The sequence below is a fragment of the Mobula birostris genome, chromosome 10 (assembly GCF_030028105.1).
Source record: "Mobula birostris isolate sMobBir1 chromosome 10, sMobBir1.hap1, whole genome shotgun sequence".
Taxonomy (NCBI): Eukaryota; Metazoa; Chordata; class Chondrichthyes; order Myliobatiformes; family Myliobatidae; genus Mobula; species Mobula birostris.
The window spans coordinates 133,179,243-133,198,161 of record NC_092379.1 but is presented as its reverse complement, the minus strand read 5'-3'; the positions used below and the strand labels follow the sequence as shown (position 1 = coordinate 133,198,161).

General features: G+C 43.0%; 1 protein-coding gene across 1 annotated transcript in view; it reads right to left on the bottom strand.

Moving 5' to 3' along the window:
• Positions 1 to 14,355: 14,355 nt before the first annotated feature.
• Positions 14,356 to 18,919, bottom strand: part of npas2 (neuronal PAS domain protein 2) — a 97,197-nt gene continuing 92,633 nt past the window's right edge. The window contains exons 17-19 of the mRNA XM_072269775.1: positions 18,595 to 18,794; positions 16,121 to 16,310; positions 14,356 to 14,520 (exon numbers count right to left, since the gene is read on the bottom strand). Coding sequence (XP_072125876.1) covers positions 14,356 to 14,520; positions 16,121 to 16,310; positions 18,595 to 18,794 — 555 coding nt within the window. The remainder of the gene's footprint in view (positions 14,521 to 16,120; positions 16,311 to 18,594; positions 18,795 to 18,919) is intronic.

Genomic DNA, 18,919 nt, shown 5'->3' with positions numbered 1-18,919 from the left:
GCTTCAGTTGAGGTTGAAGAACCAAATTTTATACCGGGTCATGTCACCCCCGGACCGACCTCGGTGTTGGCAGCTGGTCCTGCCTGAGAAGTATCGGAAGGTTGTGTTGAAGTCCCTCCATGATGACTCTGGACATTTGGGGGTGGAAAAGACCTATGGATTGCTCAAGGACCGTTTTACTGGCCCCGAATGAGGATGGAGGTTGAAGAGTACTGCAAGTCCTGCACTCGTTGCATACGACGGAAGACGCTGCCCGGGCAGGCTGCTCCTTTGTCCCACTTGCAGAGTGTGGGGCCTTTGGACCTGGTGTGTATGGATTTCCTCTCCATAGAACCCGATGTCAGCAACACAGCGAATGTCTTGGTCATTACGGACCACCACACCCAGGTATGCTCAAGCTTTTCCTACCAAGGATCAGAGGGTGACTGCGGTGGCGAAAATGCTATGGAAGAAGTACTTTGTGCATTATGGCCTTCCTCGGCAGATACATAGTGACCAGGGATGGGACTTTCAGAGTAAGCTCATCTATGAGTTACTGGGCATGCTGCGGGTTGAGAAATCGAGGACCACGCCCTAACATCCGCAGGGCAATCCCCAGCCGGAGAGGTTTAATGGGACGCTGCTAGACATGCTCAGGGCTCTGGAGATCAGCAAAAAGAACAGATGGAGTCGATATATTGGGCATCTGGTTCACTGTTACAACTGTACACGCAACGAAGCTACTGGATACTCGCCCTATTATCTTATGTTTGGGCGCGAGGTGAGGTTGCCCATTGACCTTTGTTTCGGGACTGATGCGGGTGAGGTGTCACCGAAGCCTTACCTGAAGTATGTGTCTGATATGAGCAAAGAGCTGAAAAAGGCTTATGGGATGGTTGGGGAGGCGGCCGCCAGGCAGAATCAGGGAAATATGAGGAGGTATGACGAGAAAGTAAAATTCTCTCAACTCCTACCAGGAGACTGAGTCCTCATAAGGAATCTGGGATTACCTGGAAAGCACAAGTTGGCTGATCACTGGGCAGCCACGCCCTATGTGGTGGAAAATCAGATGCCAAACTTACCGGTCTTCCAGGTGCGGCCCGAGGTGGAAAGAGGCCTGTCAAGGTTCTCCATCAGAATCACCTTTTGACCCTGGGGCAAGATGTACAGGTAGAGCGGGAGCCTGACGCGGTGGCTGCACCTAGCACAAGGACTCTGCGTACCCACGGGGTGATGGAAAAGCCCACCCCAGAAGAGACAGGCCTGGGCCCAGCCCCTGCGGGGTGTACTGATTCAGAGGATGATGATTCGGACGATTGGTTGCTGTTGCCGTTCGCTGATGCCCCCGTGATGGAGGAAGAGACTCCTGCCCCTTCCCCCACTGGGTTAGACAGGATAAGGGGGGTTGGTGATGGGCAGTCGGTGGTACCGCAGGGTGCGGAAGGAGAGGATGTGGGGCCTGAACGAGAGCCAGATGGTTCGGGGGTGCAGAGGGGTTTGAGTGATCGCTCGCGGGAGGGTTTGCCACGTTGCTCCCAAGGGTCTCCTGTAGTGCCTGAGGTGGAAGAGTTAGAAGAGGGGGTATGCAGGTCTCAGAGAAGTAGGAACCCCCCAGAGAGGTTGGCCTATGTAGCACCTGGGGAACAGGGTGTGGTCTCCACTGTTCTGGGGAGCCATGTCACTGCTTTCCGCACTTGGATTGGGCTTTGTGTTTTGCAGGAAGGGTTGGCAAATTATTTGAATGTCATAAGGGCATGACTAAATTCGGTGGGAGGAGAATGTAGGGTTCTCAGTAATACTCATGGTAATGTTAGTTGTTAAGGCTGACAAAATGGCTTCTCTGTACTGTTAACTGCTGAGTAAGGGGTTCTCTGTAGCAGCATGTTTGAGTTATAATTAGTGATAACGGGACTTGTATTCGTTTACTAGCCAATGGAAATCATGTTATTCTATCTGTATGTGCAGGAACCGGAGGAGAAGCGCAGACTTTTGGTGGAGGAGAAGAGAAGAGGTCGGACGTGAGTCGAGCGCTCTGGTAGATCACCGGGAGTGATCCCAGCCAAGGGTCGACGGAGTTCGGAGGAGATCGAGGGGAGGAAACGGATACCCAATTTCGTGAGCTCCAACGAATTATTGTGCACAGAACTGATAAAATTTATTGATTTGGCGCCTTTATTTTATTTGTTTCTACTAACCCATCACCGAGAAATAATTATAAAAAGTAATCATTTGCTTGCCTATTGTGTACCATCTGATATTTTATGTCTTGGGCTTGTACCTGGGTGCAATCACACGGTATCCACACCAACGCGATTACAGAGTTGGCGGGGTCAATGCCAGTTTATCCTCAATGAACGGGAGTCAAGTGGGGCATAATGGTTACAAATATATATTATTTCTGTTTTTGCATGATTTTTAATCTATTCAATATACATATAATGTAATTGATTGATTTATTTTTTCTTCTATATTATGTATTTCATTGAACTACTGCTGCTAAGTTAACAAATTTCATGATGCATGTCGATGATGATAAACCTGATTCTGATTTTTTACCCTTGCAGTTTCTTAACTCTACCCACAAAGATTCTACATATTCTGGTCCTACACCACCTCTTTCTAAGAATTGATTTTATTTTTTTTACCAACAAAGCCACCTCTGTCTACCTGCCTGTCCTTGGACGTTAAGCTCCCAACCATAATCTTCTTTTATCCACAACTCAGTGATACCCACAACATCATACCTGCCAATCTCTAATTGTGCTATGAGATCATCTACCTTATTCCATATACTGTGTGTATTCAATTATAACACCTTCAGTCCAGTATTCGTCACCCTTTCCAAGTTTGTCCTCCATTACACTACAACTTATCCCACTGACTGCAATTTTGCCATATCATCTGCATGTCCTTCCTGATAGTCATTGATAGTCAGATACGCATTGCATCTAGTAGTATAGTGACTGCCCCATCCTCTGTTCTATTACCCCAGTTTCCATCCCTCTGCCAAATTTGTTTAAGCCCTCCCCAACAGTTTTAGAAACCTGCCCACAGGATATTGGTCCCCCTCAAATTCAGGTGTAACTCATCCCTTATATACAGGTCATACCTTCCCCAGAAGAGTTCCCAATGATCCACAAATCTAATGCCCTTCCCCCTTACACCCTTTCCTTAGCCACACATTCACCTGCCAAATCATTCTATTCTCACTCTTACTGGTAGACATCCCATTCAGAGATGACTACCTTTGAGGTCCTGCTTATCAGCTTTCTACCTAGGTCCCTAAATTATCTCTTCAAGTCTTCCTCCCTTTTCTGACCTATGCAATTGGTACCAATATGTACCAAGACTTCTAGTTGCTCACTCTCCTCCTTTCGAATACCATGGACCAAACCCAAGACATACCTGACCCTGGCACCTGGGAGGCAACGTGCCATCTGGGTGTCTCTATCGCAGCCACAGTATCTCGTGTCAACTGTTCTAACTATGGAATTCCCTATCTCTACTGCAGCTGTCTTCTCTCCCACTTCTCTTCTGAGCCACAGCGCCAGAGTCATTCGCTGTGGCTTTTCCCGGTAGGTTGTTACCCCACAACAGTATCCAAATCGGTACGCTTAATATTGAGGGGAACGGCCGCAGTTGTCGTCTGTACTGGCTGCCCGTTTGCTTTCCCTCTCCTCACAATGACATAGATACCTCCCTCCTGCAACTTAGAGGTGACTACCTCCTCGTAGCTCCCATCTATCACCTCCTCAGTTTCCCGTATGAGCCGAAGGTCATCAAGCTGCTGCTCCAGTTCCTTGACACGTTCGCTGAGGAGCTGCAGGTTGGTGCACCTCGTGCAGATGTGGTTATCCGAGAGACTGATTGTCTCCCAGAGTTCCCGCATCTCACACAAAGAACACAACACAGCCGCTGAATCCATTATCACTGCTCTATCTATGTACTAACAAAGAATGAAGAAACGTATCAGATACTTACCTCGCCCAAGCCTGATGAGCCAAAGCCTCCCCATTCTAACACTGGTCCACTCCAACAATGACCACTCTGCTTGTCCCTGACTTATTTTATTTGAGCTTGCTAATGAATTGTGATCTGATTAGGCCGCCCCAACCTGTGAGTCACCTCCTCTCTCACTCCTAATTTGATTGGGCTGCATCGGTGTCAAAGAATAACACAAATGGTCATTTCTTCAACACACCAGCTATTATAGCTAATTAAATTGTCCCACTTTCCTGCCCTTTTCCCATGCACTCTATTGCTTTGAGTATGCAGGAGTTTCCAACCTGGCGTCCACATACCCCTTGCTTAATGATAATTGGCCTATGGCATAAAAAAGATTGGGAACTCCTGAATGGATCATTCTGATATAGATTCCTTCCCCATCACCAGCCACTGCATTTTCCAATTTAATAAGCTAACTTACCAATGATGTAAACCAACAACAAGTGCTCATATCCAACTTTCAGCCAAGAGCATTGTTTAAAGCAAGCAACTGCAAACTCTTGATCTATGGTAGGGCATGCCTTATGTTCTGCATGCCTCTGATTTGGAAGAGGTTCTTATCCCTTGTTATCCCTTGCACTTTTTTAAAGATAATCATGAGCTGTATTAGTCATATGTACTCAAAACATATAATGAAATGCATTATTTGAGTCAATGACCAACACGTACGGAATATGTGCTGGGGGCAGCCTGCAAGAGTCACCATATTTCCGGTGCCAACATAGCATGTCCTCAGTTTACTAACCCTTACTGATGCATATGTCCTTGGAGTGTGGGAGGAAGCAGGAATACCTAGAGGAAACCCTTACGATTACTGAGAGAACATACAAACTCCTTACAGGCAGCAGTGGGATTTGGACACTGATCACTGGTACTGCATGCTAGTTACTACACGACAGAGCCACCATAATTGTTTATCCGTACTGTACTTTTTCAGTAGCTTTTGCACTTTATTCAGCATTGTTATTGTCTTGCCTTATTCTAGCTCTTTGTACTGTGTAATGATTTGATCCCTATAAGCTTATCACTGTTTCCTGGTACATGCAACAATAATAAACCAATACAAGTGCCACATTGGCTTGGTTTCCCAATTTCCCTCATCATGATGATGAACTTGATTTGTTTACCTCTACTGGACTTGCTCTTTTTTCCAGGGCTGAGATGGCTAACACGAGACGGCACAGTTTTAAGGTGCTTGGAAGTAGGCACAGAGGAGATGTCAGGGGTGAGTTTTTTTACACAGAGAGTGGTGAGTGTGTGGAACGGGCTGGCAGCGACGGTGGTGGAGGTGGATAAAATAGGGTCTTTTAAGAGACTTTTGGATAGGTACATGGAGCTTAGAAAAATAGAGGGCTATGGGTAAGCTTAGGCAATTTCTAAAGTAAGTAGGTGTTCAGCACAGCATTGTGAGCCGAAGGGCCTGTATTGTGCTGTAGATTTTCTATGTTTCTATCACTGCTGAATTATATTTTGCATTCTGTGTTCTCTTTACTACCTTGATCTACTTAGTATATAGAATGATCTGTCTGGATGGCATACAAACAAAAGCCTTTGTGGTCTTCTGCTGTTGTGGTCCAATCCACCTTGTGGTTCGATATGTTGTGTATTCAGAGATGCACTTCTGTACACCACTGTTGTAACACATCGGTACTTGAGTTACTGTCACCTTTTTGTCAGTTTGAACCAGTCTGGCCACTCTCCTGTGGCCTCTCTCATTAACAAGACATTTCACCCTCAGAACTGATGTCCACAAGATGTTTTTGTTTATTTTTCTCCCCATTCTCTGTAAACATTAGAGAGTGTTATGTATGAAAATCCCAGATCAGCAGTTTCTGAGATACTCAAACCACTCCATCTGACACCAACAATCATTCTATGATCAACATCACTTAAATCACATTTCCTCCCCATTCTGATATTTGAACAACTGAACTCTTGACCATGTGTTCATGCTTTTATGCATTGAGTTGCTGCCACATGATAGACTGCATTAACAAGCAGGTGTACAGGTATACCTCAAAGTGGCCACTGAGTGTATATGACAATAATAATAAATACCACTTCCAATCTAGGACAATACTGTGAATGTATGGTAAGGTATAGCTGTCTTGCAGATAAAACATGGAGCTTCTCCCTACTGATGACCAGGACAGCTCTTTTATCAAGATATACAATTCTGCCAATACCAGCAAAATAAGCAGCTAGGTGATGAATTATCATAAGACATAGGAGCAGAATTAGGCCATTTGACCCATTGAGTCTGTTCCGTCATTTCATCATGGCTGACTCATTTCCCCCTCAGCCTCATTCTCCTGCCTTCTCCCTGTAACCTTTCACATCCTGACTAATCAAGAACCTATCCACCAAGAACCTCCACCTTAAGTGCACCCAGTAACTTGGCCTCCACAATTCCTGTGGCAACAAATTCCACAGATTCGCCACCCTCTGGCTAAAAAATATCTCCTCAATTCTGTTCTAAATGGACATCCCTCTACTTTGAGGCTGTGCCCTCGGATTCTAGTCTGCCACACCAGAGGAAACATGAGTAGTTTGGGCAACACATGCAAAACGCTGGAGGAACTCAGCAGACCAGGCAGCACCTATGGGGGAGAAAAAGTACAATCGATGTTTCGGGCCAAGACCCTTCAAGCAGGACCTGCCGAGGCATTTTGTGTTTGTTGCTTGGACTTCCAGCATCTGCAGATTCTCTTGTTTATGAGCAGATTGGGTGTTGTTTGCCCACATTTTATCAGCAGTTACATACAGAATGTACATTATTGCAGCAACACACATCGAGGCTTTTTTTTTAATGGCACCAGATCTATGCATTTTCTCAGTGAAGACAAATTCATCTGCTACCTTAACAATACTTTCCCTCCAAATTCCCTTTACTCCATTATGTGGAGAATTGCCTCATCATCATCTTGCACTTAAAATCCTTTGCTGTTGGTGCCATGCTCTCTCAACCTATTTCTCCATTCTGTTTAGTTAACAGAACCTTTGACACATCCAGAATGTGAGCACTATTGTATGTCAGGAAGTTTATTTGGGAGAATCTGTTTGAGCATAGGACAGTTCAGCACAGTACAGGCCCATAGGCCTACTATGTTGTGCCAACGCTTCAACTTATTCCAAGATTAATTTAAACTTCCCTCACACGTAGCCCTCCCTTTTTTCATCTATGTTTCAATCTAAGAGTCTCTTAATTGTTCCTAATGTGTTTGCCTCTGCCTCTGCTCCGTGTACCCACCATTCTTCATGTAAGATGCCTCTTGTCATCTTGTACACCTTTCATACTCCAGTCCAGGTAGCGTCATGGTAAATCTCTTCTGCATCCTCTCCAAGGCTTTCACATCCTTCCTATTAGATTGCATGCACCACTTGCGCTGGCAGCTCGTTCCACACTCTCATGACCCTCTGAGAGAAGAAGTTTCCCCTCATGTCCCCTTAAACTTTTTACTTTTCACCCTTAACCAATGACCTCTATTTGTAGTCCCATCCAACCTCAGCGGAAAATGGTTGCTTGCTTTTACCCTGTCTATACCCCTCATAGTTTTGTATACCACTATCAAATCTTCCCTCAATCTTCTACGTTCCACGGAATAAAGTCCTAACCTCTTCAACCTTTCCTTTTAACTCAGATCTTCCAGTCCCGGCAACGTCCTTGTAAATTTTCTCTGTACTCTCCCAAACTTGTTTACATCTGACTAAAATTGCACATAATACTTCAAATTAGGCCTCACCAATGTCTTATACAACTTCAGAATAACATCCCATTGGCTGTATCCATCTGAATATGCCTGAAGACAGTAAATACCTCCTCTGTAACCTGTACAGGGTCAATGAAGTCAATGCTGCTTTACCTCACGTCTATAAACTCTGTCCCATTTCCTGAATACATACAGAGGCAAAAAATCCACTTAAGATCTTCCCCATCTCTTTTGCTTTCACGCATGGATTATCATTCTGATCTTTCAGAAAACCAATTTTGTCCCTTGCACATGTGGAAAAAAGAAGAGAAAATGTGCCTTTCTCTATGAAATCTCTTGGAAATCTTTTATAATATATTTTCAATATTCCTGTGTAGAACATGACATTTGAAATTGAAAGTCCAGCAGAATTTGTGCAAAGATATTTTATTCACAAAGACGTAAATTGCGCAACCCCTTTCTGTAAGACACTTTGCTGTAACAAATTTTGAATAAGAACATTCATAATTTCAAAATGACCTGTCACATCATATAAAATAAAGCTAATTTGCTATTATAAGGATTTTTATACAGAATTAAATACAATATGTACATCAATTACTACTCTTCACTCTTTGTTAGGCAAAGAACCAGACAAACAATGACTCCAAAGTGCATCTTCTTCAACACATCTCAGCCCAAAATGCAAATCAGAAAAGCTTATACAAGATGACGTAGCAATGACAGAATTTTAACACTGACTATTGTTACGCAAGAGCTTATGTCAAATAACCAAACCTCATTGCTCACTCTGCTGGGTGAAAATTTAAAATTAATTGCTCAATGTTTGTATGATAGATGGATATTAATACTCATGTGAAAATTGATACTTCATTAAAGAGTTCTGTTGACTTAATTTTAATGAGATTTTAAGGTAATCTGCAATAGTTTGAAATAAATTCATTTGCATACTCTACCTTAGGCTAATACATTGAAAATGAAAGGACAATATATTGGGATATTATTAAGGTGAAACTGAAATATCTGGAAGTTTGAATCATATTTCTACAGATGTGGACAGAACTGGAGCTTGGAGATTGAGATATTGAATGGCTGAGAGTCTCAAAGGTCTGTAGAACCTCCTTGTGTGTTCCTAACTTCTTTGTATTCTTTCAAACACCATGGCAGGCAGGATATCAATGACTGTACATGATCTTCACAAAAGCCTTTGAATCTGTCCATTGGGAATTTGTATGGAGCATCCTTGTAAAATTTGGACCCTCATAGAATTCATCTCAGACTTACATTCCCTATGCGATGGGATGTGGGCCAGGGGGTCTAGTGTAGATCCAATCTTACTGGAGATGGGTGCTCATGGAGTTACTCAGCATGGAAACAGGCCCTTCGGTCCAAATCACCCACGCCAACCAAGTTGCTAAATTGACCTAGGCCCATTTGACCGCATTGAGCCTATTTAGTTCTGAACCTTTTCTATCCGTGTACCCGTCCAAATGTCTTTTAAGTGTCAGAGTTGTGCTTGTAAGTTGTACCCTTATTTTGAATCTTTTGTGTGGCAATTTGTTAGCTCACTCATAACAAAGCTTCCCACTGGGATGGAACCAAACTCCAGGACAAATGGGGAAACAGTTCAATCTACATTAATTCCACTTCAGGTCCATTTCATTCAGACAGCCGTATGCACATATAATGCGTGAGTATGAATATGCACACAGCTCGGGTTCTAAGTCATCACTGGCTGAAGCATCCAAGAAAATGAGCCTTGTATATAATATCCATAAAACAACAATCTTCTATCAATGCTAGAAATCCAAATTAACACACATGAAATTCTGGAGCAATGCAGCAGGTCAGGCAGCAATCTATAGAAAAGAACAAAGAGTTGAAGTTTTGGGGTGAGACCCTTCATCAGGAAGAGTCTCAGCCTGAAATGCAAACTCCATTCCTTTCCTTACATGCTGTCTGAAATGCTGATTTCCTCCAGCATGTGTGTGTTAATTTTCTATTACCTCCAAGGGGACCATGGCCTTATCATGATTTGAGGGTTGTATGCCTCAATGACCTGTAGAGCTATGTTGGCAGGAGTTTGGGCTTTACTCTTTGGCTCTTGGTGGGGTCACCCATGCCAAACAAGTCAAAGGGTAGAGGCCAGACGAAGAGTGGTCCACTCATCCTCTAAGTTCAGGAGTTCAGCTCAGGGCTGACAACCCTGACTGGTCAAAAAACAAAATTGTTACAGAAACAGCAATGAAGAATCCTTCTACATCTGAGTGCAATGGTATTCCTGAGTCTCGATCTGTGACTTGCGTGACTGACAGTTGTGAAAACCAAGAGGAAGGTACTGACACAATGAAGGAAACGTGAACGCCGCCAGAGATGGAGGACCTTCATTGCTGCCCTAAATGCCAGTGGCAAAATGGGCAAAAGAAGAATTTTCTATCAAACTGAAACGAGCTGGAAGAACTCAGCATCAGCGGGAAGAGAGAATGCTGAGCTCTTCCAGCAGATTGTGTGTTGCTCCAGATTCCGGCATCTGCAGTTTCTTGTGTCCCTATCGATCTACTTGTGCACAACACCATTCCCCAATAATAAAAGGATTAAAGATCTAGGTTTATTTGTCACATGTAAGTCAAAATATACAGTGAAATGTGTCATTTTGCATCAATGACCAACATAGTCCAAGCATGTGCTGGGAGCAGCCCACAAGTGTCAGCTCTAACATACCAACCCTAACCTATACGTATATGGAATATGTGAGGAAAACAGCGCACCTGAAGGAAATCCATGTGGTTATGGGGAGAATGTGCAAACTCCTTACAGCAGCAGCAATTGAAAATCATGATCGCCAGTGCTGTAAAGTGTTATATAAACCGCTACGCTACTGTGCCATCCTCATGGAAGAAGGTCCATGAGTCAACCCTGGATAATGTGGATTACTTCCTATATCTCAGCAGCTCCCTTTCAGTGAAGGCAAGGCTCCCCAACATGTTGTTTGCATAGCCAACACCAACTTCTTCAACATTTTCTCTGTTTAGGCTGTCAAGAGAAGAGCAAACCTGCTGAATAGAAGTGATTCAAGAATGTGGCCAAAGACTGTAACATCTTCTCATGGGCCACAGCAGCTCAAAGTGCAAGGAGCAATCACCATGGTGTTGAGAGCTGGGAGTTCATTCATCAGGCCCATGCAGAATCCCTGCCCAACCATTAACTACCTCCTCCCTCACCTCCAACAGGGTCTGCCAGTCCTGAATTGGCCTCATTAGTCACCTCAAAACCTACAGAACTGGAATGGAAGGAAGCTGTCCTTGATCCTGAAGACTCTTGTTTTAAATTGGTAGGCAATGGACTGTTAAAGAGTAGCTTTTGAAAGATAAGGGATTAGCTTTATCTGTCACATGTACATCGAAACATACAGTGAAATGTATGATTTGCATTAAATCAAATCAATGAGGATTGTGCTGGGGGCAGCCCATGTGTCACCATGCTTCTGGTGCCAACATGACCCACCCTCAACTCACCAACCCTAATCGTACATCTTTGGTGTGAAGAAACCCAAGAGGTCATGGGGATTACAAAAGCAGTGGGAATTGAATCCCTACCAGTGACTGCTTACTGCTATGTCCTACCTTTTAATAGGTGAAGTTGAAGTATCTTTAAGTTCTGGTTGTACTAGTTAAGCTATATTATGTGTTGGGTAGAAATGGAGTTCAGAAAATAAGGATCAGGCAAGACATTGAATGGCTGGAGTCATAAGTATTTGTAGAACCTACTCTTCGTGTGATTTTCTAGGGTTCGTCAGGCCTTCTGGACACAAAAGGCAAAGTTCAGCATCATGGCATTAATAGAGGAGAGTTATGATAAACAAGGTCTTTGAAGATGATACAGTTGGTTATAGCAGCAAATTTTCTTGCCCAAACTCAGCAGACAAGAGAAATTCAACACTGTGCAATTTCTGCACTGACTGAAAATAATCAAATAACATTTCCAATGCATGTTGATGAAATTGATCATAATAGAATAGAATTTACCCTACATTTTAAAAGAGCAAAGCTAAAATTGAATGTGTCAGTATTATAGTTGAAAAAAAGGTTTTTGTATTTTATTTAGTGATACAGTGCGGAGTAGACCCTTCCGGCCCTTTGAACCACATCGCCCCAGCAACCCTCCAATAACCCTAACCAAATCACGGGACAACTTACAATGACAAGTTAACCTCCCCAGTATGTCTTTGGACTGTGCGAGGAAACCAGAAGACACAGAGCGAACCCACGCATTCCACAGGGAGGACGTACAGAGAGACTCCTTACAGAACGGCGCCGGGATTGAACTCCAAAATGCCCCAAGCTGTATTAGCATCTCGCTAATCACTATGCTACCGTGGCGCTTTTCTACGAAGGCATTTCATTGAGGAGAGCTGAGGTATAAAAGGTATTTGGAGGTTTCAGGATTCTTCGATTTTTCAGAAGGGCTTTGACGAAGAGCTGCACATTAACCTGCTAAGCAAGATAAGAGCCCGTGGTATTGCAGAAAAATACAAACACTGACAGAAGATTGGCTGACTGGCAGGAGTCATACAGGAGGGAAAAAGGGGGCCTTTTCTGATTGACTGCCAGTGTTTAGTGGTCGGTGTTGGATCTGCTACTTTCCACATTATAAGTTAAAGGTGGATTTGATGACTTTTGCAGATGATACAAAGGTAGGTGGAAGGGCAAGTGGTGCTGAGGAGGCAGGGTGTCTGTAGAAGGATTTAGACAGATTGGGAGAATGGGCAAAGAAGTGGCAGATGGAATATAGTGTAGGGTCATATACTTTAGTAAAAGGGATAAAGGTGTACACTGTTCCTAAATGAGGAGAGATTTCAGAAATTCCCTAAAAGTTAACTTGCAGGTTGAGCTGGCAGTAAGGAAGGCAATTGCAATGATGGCATGCATTTCAAAGGACTAGGATATAAAAGCAAGAATATAATACCTGTACCTTTTTAAGGCATTGGTCAGACCACATTTTAATCATTGTGAGCAGTTTTGGGCACCATATCTAAGGAAAGATGTGCTGACATTTAACAGGGTCCGGAGGAAGTTGATGAGAATGTTCCCAGGCTTGAAAGGGTTAATGTATGATAAGCATTCAATTGTTCTGTTCCTGTATTCACTGGAGCTTAGAAGAATGAGGAGAGATCTTATTGAAAACCTACCAAAGAGTGAATGGCCTAGATAGAGTTGATGTGGAGAGGCTGTTTCCAGTTGTGGAAGAGTCTAGGATCAGAGGGCACAGGCAGAATAAAAAGATGATGCTTTACAACAGAGATGAGGAAGAATTTCTTTAGTCATAAGGTGGTGACTGTTTGGATTGCTGTGAAAGACAAATCATTGGATATATTTAATGAGTAGGTTGATAGGTTCTTGATTAGTCAGGGCATCAAAGGTTACAAGGAGAAGCAGGAGAATGGGGTTGAGAGGGAAAATGAATCAGCCATAACAGAATGACAGAGCAGGTTCAATGGACTGAATGGCCTAATTTTACTCCTATGTCTAATGGTGCCCACGTTGATTGTACGGCAGCAAATCTAAATAATACTTAACATACATTCACATGCATTTGGATTCCTCCTCATGCAGTAGAGTCCAACTCACAGGCCACTGAGTTTAAACATCAATTTCCCTATTTAGATCTGAATATACTAATAAATATTTTTGTGTGTATATTTTTATATAATATATATATAAATAATTCTTGCATGTTTGAAAAGCAGTTGAGGCATTGTAATATATCATTTGGATTTTTAATTTTATTTCCTGAGAATATAAAACTGCTGTAAAATCAGGGAGCTTTTGACTCTTGGTTCAATTATCACTAGACCTGAATTGAAAATTAATAATGCACTAACTAGTGTTACACACAGTGTACAGTTTACCAGCAGAGAGGTTCAATGCATTAAGTTTTTTAGTGGATTCCACAGTGAAATATTTGGTTCAGAACCAGGAGAAGAAATACGTTTTTCATTTAGTGGCAGTCAGATTTAAATATTTTTTAAAATATAAAATAGGAAAGTTATTTAGAATATGAAATATTTACCTTTGTTTTGCAACTCTAGCTATACATAAATGAGTGAAGTAAAAACAGATATTTCACAGCATCACACCTGACTTCCTGCCAACAGTAACTATTTGTATTGATTAAAAGCACAGATTATGTAACGTGACATCTGACAAAATCAACTGTACAGTTAACACAGCTTTTAAACAAGGTCACTTTTGCCATTGCTTTACCAGTAACGTTATTTTACTGATTGTTTTAATTTGTGCCAATTTAGTCAAAATTGACAGTGGTTTTAAAAAGAGACGCATATCTTCCGACGACTAAATCGTTTCAATACCTGCACTCGGAACGGTGTTGTAGAATGTGTTTTGTTTTCTAACTGTTGGATGTTGGGGTGATTTGTCATGAGGATGACAATGGAGCACAAAACTTGCTGCTTGACGCAAAAAAACCAAGCTTGTAGCCTTTAAGGGAGGGACCCACTGCCCAAGCCTGGTCACCTGATTGGCCTCAGTTTCCCACCAGCTTGTGGCCAGCCTCCAAGACGAACCACTTGTTGAATGGCCGTCTCTGCCCCCGGATGTGCCCTCACGCTCTTGCTCATCGTCCACCTGTGGCGCATCTGCAGTTACCGCGGCAGCTGGATATGGGACAAGTCCGAGCGGGTGCCCACGCTGCTCTGTGTTCCACGGGTATGGTGTTGCGAGAGGTATTCCAGGTTCACATGCTGAGTTGAGGGCAGGAAGAGTGGCTGGGATTGGCAGCCCTGCGTCATCCTACTTGGCACCACTTGCTAAAGAACCAAAAGGATTTTATTATCTGTCAATTCATGCCATTAAAAATTTCACTTGTGCTGAAAAGAGCTTGTAATTTTTAATGATAATCACACCTCTTCACTCCATCCTCCCACACCTGGTCTCACCTATCTCTTGCCAGCTTGTACTTCTCCTCCCTCAACTCATTCAAATTTCTGCCCCTTCCTTTCCAGTCCTGATAAAGGTCTTGGTCCAAAGAGTCTGCTGATTATTCCCCTCCCTAGATTCTGCCTGACCTACTGCGTTTCTTCAGCATTTTGTGTGTGTTTCCCTCAGTTTCCAGCAACTGCAGAATCTCTGCTGTTTATTGCACAGGGACAAGTTAGGAGTTGACAATGCACACAAGGATAAATAACTGCAAAATAATTTAATGAAGTCCAATGAGGCATTATTTTTTTTCCCTTGGTAAGTCACATTTCTTCCAAAAGAGCAACTTAAGTTATGATATTTTGTGATGCAGCAGATTCTCAAATATTTAAAAATGCTGCGTACACAGGAGTTAAATGTTATGGCATATAAAATTAAACGTGTAAATGCACTGAAGCAGGTGAAGTATTTCTGCCTGATTTGCTGAGTTCCTCCAGCATTTCGTGTACTGCTTTTCCTCAACCTAAGGCTTCCCACCTCAGTCAGCACTTTGTCCATCTTTCTCCAAAGCCCTGCCAGCATACTCTGCAACCAACTGTACACCTCTTTTCATCCTGCCCCTGTCACTCCCCAAAACTATACACCATAGTGTTTCTCAGTCCCATTTCCAAGGATAAAAAAAAAAAAGCCTACTCAAAAGACTCAGGTTTGGCACAGCTAGTTGGACTGCTCTTCTGACAGCTGGGGCAACCAGGGTTCAGTGCTGACTTCTAGTGCTCTTGGTGGAATATGTGTGTTGCGCTCTCCCTGTGACTGTGTGGTCAGCATTTTATTGTTTATCTGTCTCTACAGCTATCTTGCTAATTCTATCTATTATATTTATCCATCTATCTACAGACCCATTAAGTTCTTGTCCAATGAACCTATGCCGCCTAATTACACTCATGTGTCCAATTAATTTACTGACCTATTCATCTTTGGACTATGGAGCCCCTGTAGGAAACCCACACGATCACGGGGAGAACATACGGACTCCTAATAGTCAGTGGTGGGGATTAAACCCAGGTTGCTGGTGCTGTAATAACATTATGCCAACCGCTACACTACCATAACGCTCACAAATTGTGCAGCCAGGACCCGATTTAGCAGCCTGTGTTTTATTAAATTGGTGATGTTATTTATTGGAAAGCAAAAAAAGAACGCTGCAGTTACTGGAAATCTACATTGAAAAGAGAAAACACTTAAAATACTCAGCAGGCATAGAAGAAATAAAGACTTCTCCCTTCCTTTCCAGTCCTGAAGAAAGGTCTTGGTCCAAAATGTTGACTGTTTATTCCTCTCCACTGATGCTGCCTGACCTGCTGAATTCCTAACCATCTTATTGCCCTTTTACTTGATCTGAGAAATAACTACATTCAGATGTTAAAACCACAGTTTGCAACGTGGACCGCGGAGGATGGTGTTACCCTGAGCCTGCAGGTTGTACCTTACCTGAAGGTAATGGTGGTGTTGTTGGACTGTCATGGAATGATGGCCATGCTGCTGTGGAATGGAGCCTTGCTGGTGTTGAGGGAACCCTTGGTACTGCAGAGCCATGGAATTTGGAGATGGCAAAATGACTGTGCTACAGTTAATTGGCTGCATTGTTAGTGCTGTCAGCATCTGCTGATCTTGGATATATCTGAAAAACCAGGAGAGCAAAAAAGCACAAGTTAGGTTTCTCTGAAAACTCTGAAAAGCAAAAAAAACTGTAAAGAATTGAATTGAATTGAATGATTATTATTATACATAGGTACAATGAAACTCTGTTTGGCTTCTTCTCAGGCAATTAAATAAAGTGGTAGATGAAAACAAGACAGTAATAGAAAAACAGTATTAAAAATTCTGCAATAAGAACGGGAAATGTTAGATTAAAAAATAGATTAAAGATGAAGATTAGCTTTATTTGTCACATATACCTCAAAACAAAGAAACATACAGTGAAATACAGTGTATGAGATGATGAGAGGCATTGATCGCATGGATAGTCAGAGACTTTTTCCCAGGACTGAAATGGCTAGCACGAAAGGGCACAGTTTTAAGGTGCTTGGAAGCAGGTACAGAGGAGATGTCAGGGGTAAGTTTTTTACACAGAGAGTGGTGAGAGCGTGGAATGGGCTGCCAGCGATGGTAGTGGAGGCAGATACAATAGGGTCTTTTAAGAGACACTAGACACTAGAATACTACAGCACAGTACAAGCCCTTCAGCCCTCGATGTTGTGCCGACCCATATAATTCCTAAAAAAAAAGTACTAAACCCACACTACCCCGTAACTCTCTATTTTTCTTTCATCCATGTGCCTGTCCAAGAGGCTCTTAAATACCCCTGATGTTTTAGCCTACACCCCCATCCCTGGCAAGTCATTCCAGGCACCCACAACCCTCTGTGTAAAAAAACTTACCCCTGATATCTCCCCTAAACTTCCCTCCCTTAACTTTGTACATATGCCCTCTGGTGTCTGCTATTCATGCCCTGTAAAACAGGTACTGGCAATCCACCCTATCTATGCCTCTCATAATCTTGTAGACCTCTATCAAGTTCCCTCTCATCCTTCTACGCTCCAAAGAGAAAAGTCCCAACTCTGCGAACCTTGCCTCATAAGACTCGTTTTCCAATCCAGGCAACATCCTGGTAAATCTCCTCTGCACCCTCTCCATAGCTTCCACATCCTTCCTATAATGAGGTGACCAGAACTGAACACAATACTCTAAGTGTGGTCTCACCAGAAATTTGTAGAGTTGCAACATGACCTCTCTACTCTTGAACTCAATGCCCCTATTAATGAAGCCTAGCATCCCAAAGGCCTTCTTAACTATCCTATCAACCTGTGCAGCGAGCTTGAGGGATGTACGGATTTGAACCCCTCTTAAGTAACCGACCATTAACCCTGTATTCAGCCTTCTGCTTTGTCCTTCCAAAATGCATCACCTCACACTTTTCTGGATTGAACTCCATCTGCCACTTTTTTGCCCAACTCTGCATCCTGTCTATATCCTCTTGTAATCTTCGACAACCTACAGCTCCATCCACAACTCCTCCAATCTTCGTGTCATCCACAAACTTACTCACCCCATCCTTCTGCCTCTTCATCCAGGTCATTTATAAAAATCACAAAGAGCTGGGGTCCCAGGACAGATCCTTGCGGCACTCCACTAGTCATTGACCTCCAGGCAGAATACTTTCCTTCCACTTCTACCCTCTGCTTTCTTCCTGTAAGCCAATGTTTTATCCAAACAGTCAAGGTTCCACTGATCCCATGCCTCATGACTTTCTGGATGAGTCTCTCATGGGGGACCTTGTCAAATGCCTTGCTAAAATCCACGTAGACCACATCTACCTCCCTACCGTCATCAATTTCTTTTGTTACCTCTTCAAAAAACTCAATTAGGCTCGTGAGGCATAACCTTCCCTTCACAAAGAAATGTTGACTATCCTTGAGTAGACTGTACTACTTCAAATGCTCGTAGATCCTATTCTTAAGAATCCTTTCCAATAGTTTGCAGACCACCGACGTAAGACTCACCGGCCTATAGTTCCTGTAGCTTAGAAAACTAGAGGGTGATGGGTAACCCTATGTAATTTCTTAGATAAGGACATGTTTGGCACAGCTTTGTGGGCCAAAGGGCCTGTATTGTGCTGTAGGTTTTCTATATTTCTAAATGCGTGGTTTCAAATCAAATCAGCAAAGATTGTGCGGGGGCAGCCGACAAGCACCACTTAGTCACGAAAAAATCTGCAGATTCTGGAAATCCAAAGCAACACACATAAAATGCTGGAGGAACTCAGCAGGCCAGGCAGCATCCATGAGTCCTGATGAAGGGTTTCGGCCCAAATCATTGACTGTTTACTCTTTTCCATAGATACTGTTTGGCCTGCTGAGTTCCTCCAGCATTTTAAGTGCCACTTAGTCTATGCTTGGTCTTACCTTAGCTGTCGGTCAGACCCATTGCCAGCATATGAGTGGCTTCGGCTGGTGTCAGATGGCAGTGACACTGGGAAAGTCCCTGTCGTAGTCTGAGTAAACATCATGGGATTACTGAAGAGTGGTGCAACCAGGTTGTTTGGTGACTGAATTTGCACACTGGCTCGCTGAAATTGCCCTTCTTTCATGAACTGCTGCTTTCCCTGCAAAAAGAGAACACACATTTAACCCTCATATGACACATTCCAGATTTTTAAAGATTAGCTTTATTTGTCACATGTATATCCAAACATACACAAAAATGCATTGTATGTGTCAAGCGGCTGAA